Source organism: Hibiscus syriacus, unplaced genomic scaffold (assembly GCF_006381635.1).
Source record: "Hibiscus syriacus cultivar Baekdansim isolate YM2019G1 unplaced genomic scaffold, ASM638163v2 tig00110388_pilon, whole genome shotgun sequence".
NCBI classification, from domain to species: domain Eukaryota; kingdom Viridiplantae; phylum Streptophyta; class Magnoliopsida; order Malvales; family Malvaceae; genus Hibiscus; species Hibiscus syriacus.
The window spans coordinates 2314220-2331197 of record NW_024062718.1 but is presented as its reverse complement, the minus strand read 5'-3'; the positions used below and the strand labels follow the sequence as shown (position 1 = coordinate 2331197).

Genomic DNA, 16978 nt, shown 5'->3' with positions numbered 1-16978 from the left:
GCAACCATTGTACACATTCCGACTTAAGTTGATCAAAATTGCTTTCAAGTACTCGGTCACGATAACGCAATCGCATGTGCACAGATTTCATACAGAATAAGAATCAGATGATTGTGGAACCCATATTACGATGTCACGGCGAAGACGGAATAGCATTGTTTATAAGATGCAAGCGGGGTGCCGAAAACCAATGGTCTTATTTGAGGTTCTCCATCAAAAGTTAATATCATAGATACATAGATGTTTGTAAAACTATTATGGCATCACTGTACTAAACAATCATCCATTGGAAGAAATAACTGCGTAGGCTAACTCAAAATGCAAAGTGTGTACTCTATATAAGGGTTCAAAATATTCTCATAGCTCCTATACAATCTTAAAGTGTAACCTATGCACGCTTAACATATTTCTTTCCTTGGAAAGAAAAAAGGAATTAAGGAACAACTGATTATATTACATTCAAGACGATAATATTTTTTTGGCTAGAAGGTGACTGTTTATCACCACAATGAAATGCAGAAATCAAATGCTCCCACATGTTTAACAAAGTAAGGTTAGATAAGGACAGTGATCTTTTTGTGCAAGGTGACCGTTTATCATGAGAATACCAGGTAGATTTTTAATGCATCATTTATCGATATTTTATTTTTTAACATAACAGATGTTGAAAACTTCATTATTTAAAAGAATAAAAGAGGTTGAGATCCCCAAAAAAGATTGAACCTTTTAAGGAGAGAAGAAGGTTTACCATTTGTTGTGTGCAGCGGAGATACTGTGCCAGACCTCAAAAAAGTGCTAGTAATGGGATTGTTCTGCTTTCTTTAAATAGAGAAAACAAGTGCAACGGAAACAAATGCAGCAGTGCTCTTGAAAAAGTATAGACCCGCTTAGGATCGGGATTTTGAACCCGACGTGAATCGAACACGCAACCTTCTGATCTGGAGTCAGACGCGCTACCATTGCGCCACGGATCCGCAGGTGCCAAGTAAGGACAAAATATATATATAATTGTTTTTAAAGTTTTGTTTGTGTGTTTTATACTTTTATATGCATCATAAACGGATATTAGAAGAATGCCATCAAACAGCTAGTTAAGTTACAAGAAATCTGCAAATAATATCACTTATATTTTGAAACTTATTTAAAATAATTTATACAAGATGTGTTGGTTTTGCAATATATATACATATTTCTATTATAATTTATAAAATTAAGATACACGTCTACACTACTGTAGATTGTAGAAGTTTTGTTCTTTGCTATCCACACCTCCCAGTTTGTATTTTTATTTTTATTATTTGGGTGGGGATGATGGAGGAAGGAAGGAAGAAAGGGATAGAAAAGGGAAAAATAGTGTAAAATTATATTTTCATTTGCATATATATATATATATATATATATATATATATATATATATAAAGTATTATGTATTTTTCAAAAGTAAATATTCATGTAGAAACTTTGTATTATTATTTTATTTTAAATAATACATTTCAAAGTATTAGTTTACATTAATTTATACATCGCTTTAAGATTTGTATTTGATTAATTGAGATAAAATGTTTTAATATAAAAATTATTTAAATAATCATTATAATAATTATAATTTTGAATGACGTGTTAAAATTATTTGATCCGTTGATATTCATTAATCGACGAGTGATCAAGTATGTTTATGTTATTAAGTATGTCCTCATTATCTGACTTTATATGAGTTTAAATATCGACATATATCTTAAAAATATAATATATCTACTTAATAAAATAAATAAATTGGTCCGCATGCCACTCCCAACGGTACCCAAAATTTGAAGACTTCGCTGGATTTATATGCACAAGGCTCCGGGCAAACTATTAATTTTGAGAAATCCAATGCTTTCTTTAGTTCAAATGTGGGGAACTATAACAAGGCTGAAGTTTGTCGTATTCTTGAAATTGTCGAAACAGATATTTTAGATTCCTATTTGGGTCTACCCTCCATGATTGGTCGCGGGCAACCAAAAAAGAGCATTTTTAAAATTGAAGAAAAAATTTCAGCATCGAATTCAGAGCTGGAGCACTCGCCTCCTCTCTTGGTGGCAAAGAAATTCTTATTAAAGCTGTCCTTCAAGCTATTCCTCTCTATGCTATGTCTTGCTTCTTCTTCCGCATACTTTATGCAAGGAATTAGAAGCTATTATCGCAAAGTTTTGGTGGCAAAAATCGGCTTCTAAGAGAGGTATTCACTGGTGTTCTTGGAGTAACCTTTATTCTCAAAAGAATTATGGTGGAATGGGCTTCCGGGAACTCGACAAATTTAATATCGCTCTTTTAGCCAAGCAAGCTTGGCGTATTTCCTCCAACCAGGTTCTTCATGGCTAGACTCCTAAGAGCTAAATATTTCCCTCACTCATCTTTTATGGAAGCCCCATCACGACCTTCTCTGATTTGGCGCAGCATATGGAGTTCTCGGAAACTTCTAGAGATGGGGTCTAGGATAGAGAATTGGTTCTGGTATGTCAGTCTCGGTCTGGAATGGTTATTGGTTACCAGGTTTTCCTGCCCGAAAGATAACGTCTAATTGGTCCCCAAGGGCGAACAAGGTTTCTGATTTAATTTTGATAGATGAAATGCGTTGGAATTCTAATCTTATCCGCTCCATTTTTAATGAGAATGATGTGCAGGATATTCTGAACATCAACCTACCCTCTATACTCCAAGACGATATCATCACTTGGAGAGGCGAGGGAACAGGCCGTCTATACTCGGTTCGCAGTGGTTACGAACTTCTTATTCAACCAGATAGTCAAGAGCTTCACTCAAGCAATGTTTACAAGTTCATTTGGAATACAACGTACCAATCAAAGATGAAGATTCAACTCTGGAGATTCGTTAACAACTATGTTCCTATGAAGCATAATTTATTTATTAAACGTATTGCTAATGACGCCTCCTGACCACGATGTGGTATGAGTCCAGAAGATATCTTGCATGTTAGCAAGGACTGTTTTCTCGCAGCATCAGTTTAGAACAAGCTGAATATTTCATGGTTACAAGAAGCAAGCTTATTTAAAATTTTCATGAATGGCTTGAATGGCTTTTCCAGAATTACAACAAAGGTATTTGTAGCATGTTTGTTATCACTATTTGGGTCTTATGGTTTTGTAGAGACAAATTTGTGCATGAACATAAAAGGCAGAATGTTGATCAAATAATTACCTTCATCCGAAGTCACTATGCTGAGTCAATTACTCTTTCATCTCCACTGAAACACCTACAGCCACAAAACATGACTCGATCGATGGCAGCCTCCACCTGCTTCGCATGTGAAGATAAACGTGGACGCAAGCGTTTCCTGCAATGAGAAGAAGTCTTGCTCGGGTTTCATTGCTAGAGATGCTAATGGTCAAATTATCGGTGCTGGACATAGGATCAGCAAAAACATCACCTGTGTGTTTACTGCCGAGGCGCTTGCTGTTGTTTAGGGAATTCAATTTGCATTAGAGATTGGCCTCCGATCGGTGGTGGTGGAAAGTGACTCCAAATCAGTGATCTCCAGGCTCCAAAGTGATACCACAGATTTCTCTACTATTGGCCATCTCACCAATGATGCAAAGACCTTTGCAACTCACTTTAGAAGCTGCTCATTCACTTTCATTGGGAGATATGGTAACACATCTATGCATGCAATGGCAATGGATGGAATAAAAACCTCCAATTACAGATTTTGGCTAGAGGAAGCTCCACCAACGGCCACTCGAGCGGCTGCCATGGATCGAAGATTTATTGACCCACCTTAATTTCTGCTGCATGTGGGTTTTTTCTTAGGGGATCGCATCCTGACTTCAGCTTTTGCTCCCTCCCCTTCTCAGTCCTCAGCCTCGGATCTTTATTTAGTTTGGTCTCTCTTCAGGCAAAGGATTCTGACGTTTGAAGCCTCCCATTTGTTTTGTCTGTTTTTTCTTTATTGTTTTGCCATCCATGGTTTTTGTTTTTGCTTGTTTCATTTCTGCTAAGTATTTTTTTTGTCTCGTAATTTATCTTTTTCAATTTGTTCGTTTATTCAAAAAAAAAAAAAAAACTTTGACGATACATAACATGGAAAACAAAATTATAAATATAAAAATAAAAGGAGTTTAATGTTAAACGTAGATCACTAGATCAATAAATTATATAATATAGAGTAAATTATATCACTAATTATAAGAAGATTTTAATTTAATAAAAAATTAATTTTATTAATTAAATTATATATTATTAGTATTTAACAAAAAATCAACATAATAATTCATAAAATTAATATAGTTATATATTTAATTCTTATTACTTAAAAAAAATCTCCCACTAAAACCCTGGTATACAGCCGTCGTCCCTTTGCTATTTATTTGTACTTTTTACTGCCAGAAACCTAATTTCGGACCCCAAGATCACAATCGAAAAAGAAAAGAGTCGCAACCGGCGATGGTGATGAAAATGAGACATCCATGGAGATTACTCTCTTCCGAAACTACCCTCGTCCTCCTCTCCAAGTTTCCCCCATGTCCCAGGTACTCACTCCTTGTGTTCTTCCTCCTAATCTCACTTCATCGTTTCAGAGTGTATCCTCTCGCTCTCTTTTTACTAGCCCCTTCAACACATTGAAAGGGTTATCCATTTTAAATTACAACACACTCACCAATCACTGTTGTTTCTCATCCGAGGCAGCTGTTGAACAAAAAGACCCAGATCATGTTTTGGTTAGTACTGTAACTGATATTTTTACTAGATTTAGTGATAGGGATGATATTAAGAGAGAATTAGAGCTAAATGGTGTTGTTTTCAGCCATGAAATGATTTGAAAGTGCTGAAGAATGTTGAGTCTACTCCTCATGTGACAAGGAAGATTTTTAATTGGGTTTTGGAGACTGATGGGGGGAGACTTAGCTCCAAATCGTATAATCGGATGTTAGGTGTTTTGGGTGTCAATGGATTGGTTGAGGAGTTTTGGGGTTTAGTCAATATTATGAAGAAGAATGGGTATGGAGTGTCTGGTGCCGTGCGTGACAGAGTTGCTTTGAAGTTTGAGAAAGAAGGGTTGGAGAGCGATTTGGAGAAATTGAGGAGGGTGTTTGCTTCTGGGTCGACGGACAATTCAATCGAAAAGGTTTGTTCTAGGGTGTGTAAAATTATTAAGAACCAATTGTGGGGTGATGATGTTGAGGAGCGGTTGCTCGATCTAAATGTTACATTTTCGAATGATTTGGTGAAAATGGTATTGGAGAATCTTGCTTCAGAGCCAGCAAAAGCTTTGATATTTTTCCGATGGATTGAGGAGCGAGGTTTGGTGAAACATGATGAGCGGAGTTATAATGCTATGGCGAGATCTCTGGGGAGGGAAGATTGTATTGATAGGTTCTGGAAGGTTGTTGATGAAATGAGGAGCTTTGGGTATGAAATGGAAATGGAGACTTATACAATGGTTTTTGATTACTTTTGTAAGAGGAAGATGATCAAAGAAGCCGTAGATTTGTACGAGTTCGCAATGGCTGGTTCCCATAAGCCTTCTGTGAGTTGTTCTACCTTTCTGCTGAAGAAACTAGTGGTGAGTAAACAATTAGACATGCATCTGTTTATAAGAGTTGTGAGGGCTTTTGTGGAGACTGGGAATGTCTTGACAGGTTCCATGGCTGATTCAATTACCAAATCTTTGACTAGTGTTGGTAGGCTTGGAGAATGCAACAAGGTTCTAAAAGTAACGGAGGAACACGGGTTTGTTGCCGGTGGTAATTTGCAATCTAAAATCACATTTAGCCTTGCTAGTGCTGGTAAAAAGGATGAGGCTGCTGAGTTTATTGATCGTGTTGAAGCATCAAATACCGATTTAGAACACAAGGCATGGGCATCTTTAATTGAAGGGTGTTGTGCCGCTGGGGATCTCGAAACAGCATCAACTTATTTCAAAAATATGGTTGAAAAAGAAGGAGTATCTCATGCTGGATATGCCTTCGAATGGTTAGTATATACATATTGCAGTAGAAAAAGAGCAATGGATGCTTGCAGGCTTCTACACAAGTTTGTTAGTGACTATCAGTTAAGGCCATGGCATGACACCTACAAGGAATTGATAAGGAAGTTATTAGCACAGGGTGGATTTAATGATGCTTTGAGTCTCTTGAGTTTGATGAAAAACAATGGTTTCCCTCCCTTTGTGGATCCCTTCATCGAGTATGTTTCGAGGTCTGGCAGTAGTGATGATGCTATCGCTTTCCTCAAGTCAATGACATCGAAAAAGTTTCCATCCATGTCAGTTGTTCTTCGTGTTTTCAAAGCGTTTCTTAAAGCCGCGAAGCAAAATGAAGCACAAGATTTGTTATCGAAATGCCCAAGTTATGTTCGCAACTACGCTGATGTTTTGAATCTCTTTTGTTCCATGAAACCAGATCAAGTTGTTGCTACACCGGGTATGGTTGCTTAAACTTCATTGGCTGTAGTTCTTGATGTACTATGGCATTTGTCACTAATTAAAATTTTGTTATCTTGGCTTTCAAGATGTATGGCTGCCTGGTTAATAAGAAAACAAAATTTCGAGGTCTTTATGATTTTTCCCTGTTAGTGCTTTTTGGATGTAAAATAGTATTAAAAGAGTTTTGCCATTCGATTAAGGTTTAACTTGATTCAACTTTAAATCTAATCAAAGTTCGTATAATTATGAACAATTTTAATTTAATTTAAAATATAATCAGAGTTCATATAATTATCAACACGAAGATTAATTATAATCGAAGTTCTGCATTAACGTCCCTGGAAAATAATAGGAAGTTAGTACTGCAATGTTCTACCATTCTAAAATTTTAATCACATTCCTTTTTTTTTCTTTAAATTCTGAGAGAGAATTTTTATATAATAACTATTTATTTTTTAATATAATATCTAAATTATTTGTAATTTTAAACTCTTAAATCAGAAATTATTGTGTATTTAAATACCATCAAACTTACAATATCTAAAATATTGTAATAACAATAGTATTAATGAAATTTTAATTTAATAAATATTATTTTCTAAAAAATAAAATACCAATATTGTTAATATATTAATTTTTAAAAAAAAGCACCCATGCGAAACTCTAGTAACCAAGCTAAACGGATGGCTAAGTCCAAATCCCTAATAACCAAAATTACAGATCATACCAAAGAAAGAAACAAAAACGACGGTACGCTATGAATTTGTATTCTTTCAATTTCACCCCTTGAATTTAATAAAGTTCAATTTCACCCCTTGAATTTTTAAAAGTTCAATTTTGCCCCTTGAATTTTAATTACCATCGCCCCGCCCGCCTTCTCTCTCTCCCCCCCCCAAAATAAAAATAAATTAAACCCTCAAAATTTGGTAGCCCAACAACGCGTTGGATTGACGCTCAGACACACACACATAAAATCCAGAAAGCTCCTTCTTCCTCATATAATTTAAACACTCATACGAATCTTCTTTGCCATCGCCATTGCATTTGTTCTTACTTTGTTGTTTCTGTTGTTCTATTTTGATAAATATCAAATGAGGGAAGGAGCAAAGAGAAATGCCGCCTCTAAGAAACAAGAGGATACGCAAGTGAAATCTTCGCAAGAGAATCAGAATGGGAACCATAAACCTGCTCCCAAAGCTAAGCGTGCTAAGACCTCCAAGCCTCAATCCGAGCCCGAGTACTTTGAAGATAAGCGTAACTTGGTATAATGTTTCTTTGCCTTGTTTTTATTATTTTCATTTATTGGGGTGAAGTTTTGAATTTGTTTTCATTTTTTTAATTGGATTTCCTTCAGGACTTTCTTTAATGACTTCACTGTTTAGGTTTATTCAATATCTGAACAAATGTGACGTTAAAAGTTTTATGTTATCCGTTGACTTTTCCAGATTTGAATTTTGAACTGTTAATTCTGGATTACACCCCGACTCCTTGTGTGAAGATTAAAGCTGAAATTGATGCAAATTTAGAGCTTAAAATAATTAACTATTTGAGATGATCAGTGAGGATATGTCTTGCTATACTTTTGTGTGTTTTCTAATGAAAAATGTCAATTTTCGTTTTGCAGGAGGATTTATGGAAAGAAGCATTTCCTGTTGGAACCGAGGTTGGAATTTTGAGTTTGGCTTTATTTATTTATTTATTTTTGGTTTGTCTTTTTTGATGAATTTAAGTTCTATTGATTACCATTTCGTTTTTCTTTTGTTGTGGCAGTGGGATCAGTTGGACACTGTTTACCAATACAACTGGAACTTTCAAATCTAGAAGTCAGTTTTTTTTTGGTTGCTTTCTCTGTTCTCATCTTCAGTTGCTTGCTTGCTTCTTTTGTTTTCCCCATTTAGAGCTAACGGGATTTTTTTTACTGTTCCGTTTCTGGTCAGGATGCATTTGAAGAGGGGGGGAGCTATATGGAAAGAAAGTTTATCTTTTTGGTTGCACAGAGCGTAAGTAGTTCATGGCTTTGGTCCTAGTATTTTGCACCTTTATATAGAAATTTTCATTCTCTTGGGGGGGTGGGGGACAGTTTTTTATGCCGTTTCTTGCATTGTTTATTATATTTTTATTTACTTTTAATTTTCTTAAAAAGAAAGAAAGCTTGTTCGCAGTTTCCTTAATTTTTGCTAAGTTCCACTAAGTTTCTTTTTTGAATACTGAAGTTTGATTTTCTTATGACTTGTCTATTTTATTCATCCATTACACTTCATTAATTTTATTCTTTTACCCTTTGTGAAGCTCAATTGGTCCCTTACAAGGGTGAAAACAAAGTCATTTGTATACCTGTGGTTGTGGCTGTAAGTTGTCTGGCATGGTTGTGAAGTGCTTTTAATGTTTTTCATGCTATGTCGGTTCAAGGGATGTTTCTTCTTTATCTCGTGATAAATGGACAAATTGATTGCAGCATCTTTTATGCTGAAGGCTTATTCAATAGTAACTTTATGTTGCTTTGAAGTTATTTATTCACTTTGCTCATCTTATTTAAACATTTTCCTTTGACGGAACAGTAGGGCTGTTTCTTTGAGGTGCAGCTTTCAAGCTTAGAATCTCCCTTCACCTCCATACACGTGGACATGATTTAGTTAGACATTAGGCTTTTGATGACCATCTCAAACTACATGTTATGGGATGGTTCATTTTCCATATGATTTATTTTTCTCATGTCTAGAATGTTGGGAGTTAAAACACTCCTTCAATTTAGTTTTCTTTTATCATTAATAAGCACAGGTTCCTGTTGTTTTAGCAGTGGTTTGTTATTTTCCATGACTGCAATGACATTATTATTTATGGTTTTATGAGGTTAATTTTCTTAAAGTAGTTGTTTCCACTACAATCTCGTTGTATTTTCTTGCTGAATAGTCTTTGGCTTTTGCTGGTTCTTTTCAGGTTGTCTCTCCTTTCCCACCTTCAGATAAGATTGGTATTAACTCGGTGCAGAGAGAAGCTGAAGAGATTGTTCCTATGAAACAAATGAAAATGGATTGGGTTCCACACATTCCACTTGAGAATATGTACAGAGTTTTGATATTTTTAAATCATATTTAAAGTTTATGTAAAGGAGTTATTTAATTTAATTCATCTATATGATTTCTAAGCTGCGAAGGTAATAAATACAAATGTTCTCTCTTTTTGTTCTTTTTACTTTTGATTTTGAATTGACCTAAGTCCAAACTTTGAGGTGATTGTACATTTTGATTCCTCTACAGAGACAGCCAAGTTGATAGACTGAAATCTCGGATATTAATCACTCAAAGAAGGTATAGTTGTGCACGCTAACACTTATAATCGTTTTTAACGATTTTTTTACCTTTTCTTTAGCATGAGATTGTCAACAAAAGAAAATCTATCATTAGAGTCTTTATTTCAACTATTTCAGTATGAGATTCTCAACTTGTGTCACTTGCTTTGCTTGGTTCTCCCTAAAGAAATTGCTATATTGAATCATTGATTTAGACTTGTATATTGTGTATTGGTCCCCAGGGAAAAAAGAAAAGAGGGGGTATGTTCAAGTATTGGGATGAGGTTTTATTTTTGCAAACAGTTCATCAAATGAAGTGCTGGTGATTGTTGAAAATAATAGTATAATAGAGCTTGTGGTCATCCATAGAGGCTTCAGCTTCAGCTCTTTCTTATCAATGCATATTTCTAATTTTTGGATCTGTGTAGATGTGTGGTTTCCTACTGAAATTTCATGGTATAATATGTCCACTCACATATGAGTAATGGTGATCATTTGATACTTATTTTTGGCTATGAATTTTGTGTTGCATAAATTGAAAAATTATTTTGAGCAAGCTTGCTTATGGGCGTACATTTCTTTATTTGGATCATATATATTCTCTCCCTGAATGTGGAGTATATGTGTATTCCTAATGCAAGCATGTATTTTGGTTAATTTTTTGTATTTGAAATTCCATCTGCAGGGTTGTTTTGACACAAATGAAAATAGATTGTCTCAAGAAGTATGAGTATTGTTTGCCTTGTAAGTTATCTAGATATCTTTGGATTTCATATTCTGTAAAATATGAAAAACCAATAAGAAAAAAGTGAGGAAAAAGAACCCATATTTATTACAATGTTGTTTGGCATGCCCCTATTGACAGATTTCTATCAGCCTTTGAAGGAAGCACTGAGGTTCAAATAATTTTTCCAGCAGAACCAAAGCCAGTAAGGTTTCTGTATTTTCTGAGTAATTTAATTATGACTAAAACTGGACACTTTGGATATCAATGGGTGGATGGAGTTGATTTTGGGGTTTTGAACTTGTCATGCTTTAATAAATGAACTGTTACCTTAACTGTAGTTGTAGCCTATATTTTAAGTCCCAAAGGCTCAAATAAAGGTGTTCCCATGAGTCAGTAAAAACCTAATTGCTAAAATGATTATTAGCACATAACATTTGCATGTGTACTTGTTGATTGTGTCTGTGATACTCCGATGGTTAAAACTTTGAGGTTCCAACCTTATGGAGGCTGAGGTTTCCACATGTACTGATGCATCTTTTATGCCTGGAAACTTCAGTATAGATGCGCTAATAAATGTTAGAAGTTAACTCTACACCTTTTCCCGATGCAAAGATCAAGCATCAGTAAGCATCATTACTCTAGTGCTTAAATCTCCTTCACTTGCAGACATTATCCTTATTAATCTTGAACTGTCCTGTCTCCATCAAATAAAAATATGTTACTTATTAAAGGGAAATAGTTGAAAACGAAAAGGGAGCTTATTTGAGCTGTGTCTTGCACCTTAATAATGTGCTGTGATTGGGAGGGGTCTGAGGTGCTTTTTCTAGACTTAGTTGTGCCTTAGTGTCTAGGGACTCCTTGATTAACTGCTTGTATTCATTTTCAAAATAGATAACCGAGGCAGCTATTCTGCAATGTGTTATGTAAATTGATGCATCCTTTCTGGTCCTGCAGGTATTTTGTGAATTTGATTGGGAGTTGGATGAACTTGATGTAAGCCTTTAACTTTTTATTTTTATGTTACAGTCTAATTTGCATGAGTTTTTTTTATGAAGTTGACTTGTGCTAACGGGTTGCTTGGAATTTTTTTCAATTTTAGTTCCTTCCCATAGACTTCAGTCTTTGGATGTTATTTACTCGTCATGGGAATTTATGTCTAAATTATATCTACCAATTTGCAGGAGTTCACTGATAAACTGATTGAGGAAGATGAATTAGATAAAGATCAAAAGGATGCCTTTAAGGTGAAATTCATTTGAATATCCACCAGTAAGTTGTGGTGTATTCATTTATTTTTAACTACTTTTCAGCCTGACATGCCTTTGATTTTTTAGGAGTTTGTTAAAGGGAAAGTTAGAGAAGCAAAGAAAGCTAATCGGCAGGTATGCTGTCGGCAACATTGCGTCTTGATTTGTAAACATATAGTTGGTTAGGCTGATTAATTCAAGCAATTCATTGCTGCAGGCAAGAGAAGCTCGCAAAAAGGCCCTTGAAGAAATGAGTGAGGAAACTAAAGCAGCATTTGAGAACATGAGATTTTACAAGTTCTACCCTGTTCAAACTCCGGATACTCCTGATGTATCAAATGTGAAGGTAAGGTTTTATGATTTACTCATGGTGTAATTATTTATTTTGTTAATTTGTATCGTGAGTTACTGATTATTTTGACTGAATGGACTTGGCAGTGGTATGCTTTTTTAAATATGCTGTAGCATCTCTAAAATTTGTTTGACTATATTTTCTATTAGCTTTGTTTTATATTTTAATTTAGGAAAGCAAATGGATTACATACTCCTGTTTCTTGCCATGTTTTATCTCCCTCAATCTTTGGCTTTCTGTCCTCTCAATTCCTTTAGTTCAAGTAACATAGGGGTTTGTAACTCCTTTAGTTCGATTCCTATGTTACTTGGACTCGGGTATATAGGTAGACGTCCAAATGCATAGAAAAACTAGGAAAAAATTAAACTTTATACCCGAGTCCAAGTAACATAGGGGGTTATAACTCAAGTTCATGTTGCTTATAATGCACATATTGCTTGGCTAATTTCACTTAATATTCATGTCACTTTGCATTTGTGTTCTTAACAAACGTCACTTTGTCTTCACGTTTTGAAGTTCATGGATTAACTAATTCATCTTTACTATGTAACAACTCATCTTTAGTAACTTTTCCATTAAGATCATATTTAGGATCCAAAGTGTTAAATTTATTTTTTTATCTTCATAGTGAGTGAGATATGATGCATTCCCCATTACTAAATTTATTTAGGATATAACAGTATGACATTTCTGAAATTTGTTTTTGTGGTTGTGATTCTTTCTTGCAGTCCTTTCATAAACAGGTATTACGGGAAGGCACACGAGGTTCTTTAATGGAGGTTTTGTTCAGGATCTAATGTACGTTGTTGAGAGATGGTCTAAGGCCCGTGTCGGCTTGCAAGAGCATCATATGTTGCATTTTTCTGTTGCCCGGAAGCTTTTGAGAGCCATTCATCTGGTGCCATTACTCTTTAGATGATTAAGCAGATGCTCATCTTGTGACGATAAGAGGGATTTGTAGAATACTCTATTGAGGCATTTTCAAAAAAGTTTTGAAAGATTTCTTAGTGCTCAAGTCCGGTTGCAGCTTGAGTATGTCTGTTTTATCCGACGTAGACGTTATTCCGTTCCGACTTATTGTACTATGGACAAAGTCAATGAGAAAAACTAGCCAACTGCAATGTAATTCTATTTGAAACTCGGGGAATCTCATGGTTTTTTGGAATGGCTTGTGTTCTTACAAGGTAACCGGGTGCGGCTTTTTACAAGCTTCAATTCAAATAGAAATGGAGACGCAGTATGCCGTGTCATCCCTTATTATATGATAACAAGTTCATATAAACCTTTATTCGTTTGATATAAATTGTTTTCAATTGATGGATATATATTAAAAATATATATTTTTAATTTATTTAATAAAGAATAGGGAATTAACTCTGGACATAAGTAACTTCAAAAAATCTCTACAAGATTTTGTTCAATGAATTAATCATTTGAGTTATGAAATTTATTTTTCTAGTTTATTTTTGTTAAATAAATAATGATAGATAACGTGATTGTTTCTTAATTGGTAAAATAAAAAGAATTAATTTTGTAAATTTTAAACTCGACGTTTACAAATAGTATTCACAAAGTTCACCAAAATTATATAAAGGGTAAAGTATAGTAATGGTCACTGAACATTTCTGAAGCTTGCATTTAGGTCCCCCAACATTTAAAACTTGTAATACAGTCCCCCAACATTTATTCCGTTTGCAATATGGTCCCCCAACTTAAACCACAGTTAGAAAATTAGGATAAATTATATAAACGGTCATTGAACTTTTCAGTCACTTAAATTTAGGTCCCCCAACTTTTAAAACTTGCAAAACAGTCATCAATTTCATTCTAAACCCCAATTTCCAAAGTAATTCAATTTTATTCTAAACCCTAAATTCTAAAATACTTCAATTAAATTCTAAAATACTTCAATTTAAGGTAATATAGGCTTGAAGAAAGAGTTCAAGGCACAGACACAACGAATAAAAATATATTTATATAAATGTATATTTATATTTAGATGTATAAATAAAAAATATTCATATATTAATGTATGAATCATTATATTTTTGAATATTTATTTTTAATAAGAAATTAAAATTATTAATTATATTAGAAATACTCAACTTAAGATTATATATATAATCATGAATTATAAATATGAAAAATATAATTATTAAATTTAGTTTAAAAATATATAAATATATAAATCTTAAATTTATTCTTTTAAAATATTGTATCAACTAATATTTAAAAAATATATTAAATCTATCAAACAATTTATCAAATATAATATTTTTTATTGTAAAAATATAATATTTCCCATCATTTATTGCTTTCAAATTTTTACCGAAGTTCAAATCTCATTATTTCCATTTTACATTATATCTTTTTTTATGGCATTGATCATACTATTAGTATATGTATTATTGTATATCTCTTAACACAAACGATGGTGTTAGCTTAGTGGCTCCACCCTGTATCTTTCATTTGCGTGACTCAGGTTTGAGTTTGCCCAAGACCCAAATTTTACTTCTTTGTAACTTAATTTTCTTCTAATTAGGAGGTGACATGTGTCACCAATAACACATATCATGATCATGTGTTAACACATGTCAGATCTTGATTAAATGATTAATTTATTAAATTTTATTTAATTTAGGACCAAATTGATAGCATATAAATAATTAGGTGGTAACATGTGTCACCAATGACACGTGTCATGATCATGTGCTAACACATGTCAGATCCTAATTAAATGATTAATTTATTAAATTTTATTTAATTTAGGACCAAATTGATTATATAAATAATAAAGACTGAATGTATAATAATACCAATTCCTTTTAAATGCCACATCATCATTTTTATCAATTGGTAACGACTAGTGGCTTAGTTGAAACAGTTAAATAATTATGTGGTATGATTGATAAATTTAAAAGATCGATGACAAAAGTAAAAAGGGCTAGATAGTTAAGTTGTCAACCGAGTAGTTTAAACTTTTATTTATACGTCAAAATAACATTTTATAAATTTAAAATTCGAATTATTTTCAACCTCTTCTATATCCTAACTACTTTTTTTAATTAAAAAAATTTATTCAACAGCTAAGAATTATACTATTATATTTATATAAAAAATACGTATCACATGAAATAAGATGAAATTAAATAATAATAAATTTGACATAATTGAATTTAATTTAAGTATTTTGGAATTTAGGGTTTAGAATAAAATTGAATTACTTGGAAATTGGGGTTTAGAATGAAATTGATGACTGTTTTGCAAGTTTTAAAAGTTGGGGGACCTAAATTCAAGTGACTGAAAAGTTCAATGACCATTTATATAATTTATCCTAATTTTCTAACTGTGGTTTAAGTTGGGGGACCATATTGCAAATGGAATAAATGTTGGGGGACTGTATTGCAAGTTTTAAATGTTGGGGGACCTAAATGCAAGCTTCAGAAATGTTCAGTGACCATTACTATACTTTACCCTTAAATAAATTAAAAAAGAAAAGAAAATGTATAATGCTGCCTAGGTGGAATCCTAGAATACCTTTAAAATCATGGGGAATATGTACATCAATATTCATGACTCGGCATATTAATCTTGAATCAATTGGGTTGGCGACCATGGTATTTCCTCATCAATCTCCATTGATAAACCACGTTAAAATCAGAGTCTCACAAGAAATATACCGAGTTCAGCCCCGTTTTTCGCATCAGGATTTACCATGTAAAACGTCTGTGAATCCTTCGATCCGATGACTCGTTCGAAGCAAGCCCTCTTGTAAGCTAACTCCCCGTCCGAACCTTCGACTTCAGTGTTCCCTGTCAACACCCCAGCTCCCATTGAAATAGTCTCGAGGAGCTCCATCACGTTCAAATCATCCTCCATCGCCTCTCGCTTTACGCCGCACCCTGTTTTCTTTCCGTTGCATTACATCGTCCACAACGGCTCGTCGAACAACATCATCTTCTCTTTCTGACCTTCTCGGCTTTCTTTTCGCATTCGAGGACGATTCGAACCATCCCACCACTCAGTTCCTTCTGTAGCAAATTGATCCGCAAAGCTAACTCAACAACTAACCAAGGCAGGCACTTAGGGTTCTCATGCAACGAAAGTGATACGCTATCTTTATGGAACCCGAACAGACTCCCCGTTAATCGATTCCCCGAGTTAGTTTAGACTCCTTCGACACACATACGGTGGGGCACGTAAGGAACTTGCATTTAGGGTTGATGATCGGAAACGCACGGACGACGGATCGGAAAGCAAGGACCAGTTTGGGTTTATCTTTAGTGTTCTTTTGCGACGGTTGGACGAGTGAGATTGGCTGAGATTTTGGGTTTAGAATTTGAAATTAATACTCCTCCTATCTAGAAAATTTTTAAATTTTGACCATAATTATTTTAAATGTATTAAATAATTAAATTTTATAAAAATATATATTTAAAAATTACTTGATTGAAAGTTTTTAAAATATATTTATATATTTTGATCAGTAATAAATTTTAAATAATAATTAGTGAAAATTTTAAAAAAAATGACAAAAAAATCAATAATGGAAATTTTTTTTAGGATAAAGGGTGTATGTTATAAGATCACATGTCATCTCATGTTCTAAAAATTATAAATTTAACTTTAACCTTATATTATAATCTCTCAAAATAGGAATGCTAACAAAGAATTTTAACCTTAACTCCCTTAAACTGTTGGCTATAGTAACCTTTGGTATGATACGATCATGTTTACAGAAAACTTGATACTAAGATTTTAAGTTAGAATGTTTAACGGATATTAAAGTATACATTAACACGGGTCATTTGAAAGCTGTTTAAAGGAATCATGTTATAAAGTAACATGATTAACAATTTTATTATATCAAACTTAATGACAAATCTTATGATTAACAGGTTAAAAATCATGTAGATTGAATGGGATTAAGTAATGTAGGATT

The 16978-nt window shown here is 33.7% G+C and overlaps 1 protein-coding gene, 1 non-coding gene and 2 pseudogenes across 2 annotated transcripts; 2 read left to right on the top strand and 2 right to left on the bottom strand.

Annotated features, from left to right (window-relative positions):
- Window positions 1-902: 902 nt before the first annotated feature.
- On the bottom strand, window positions 903-974 carry TRNAW-CCA. Its single transcript has one exon. It is a non-coding gene; the product is annotated as a tRNA-Trp (tRNA).
- A 3478-nt stretch (window positions 975-4452) lies between these two features.
- On the top strand, window positions 4453-6552 carry LOC120123026 (pentatricopeptide repeat-containing protein At3g02490, mitochondrial-like). Its single transcript, XM_039142044.1, is given in 3 exon segments — window positions 4453-4471; window positions 4474-4809; window positions 4812-6552. Coding segments are annotated over 3 exon segments (1977 nt in total). The 3' UTR covers window positions 6434-6552.
- An 818-nt stretch (window positions 6553-7370) lies between these two features.
- LOC120123007 lies at window positions 7371-13174 on the top strand (annotated as a pseudogene).
- A 2519-nt stretch (window positions 13175-15693) lies between these two features.
- On the bottom strand, window positions 15694-16767 carry LOC120123102 (annotated as a pseudogene).
- Window positions 16768-16978: the final 211 nt, after the last annotated feature.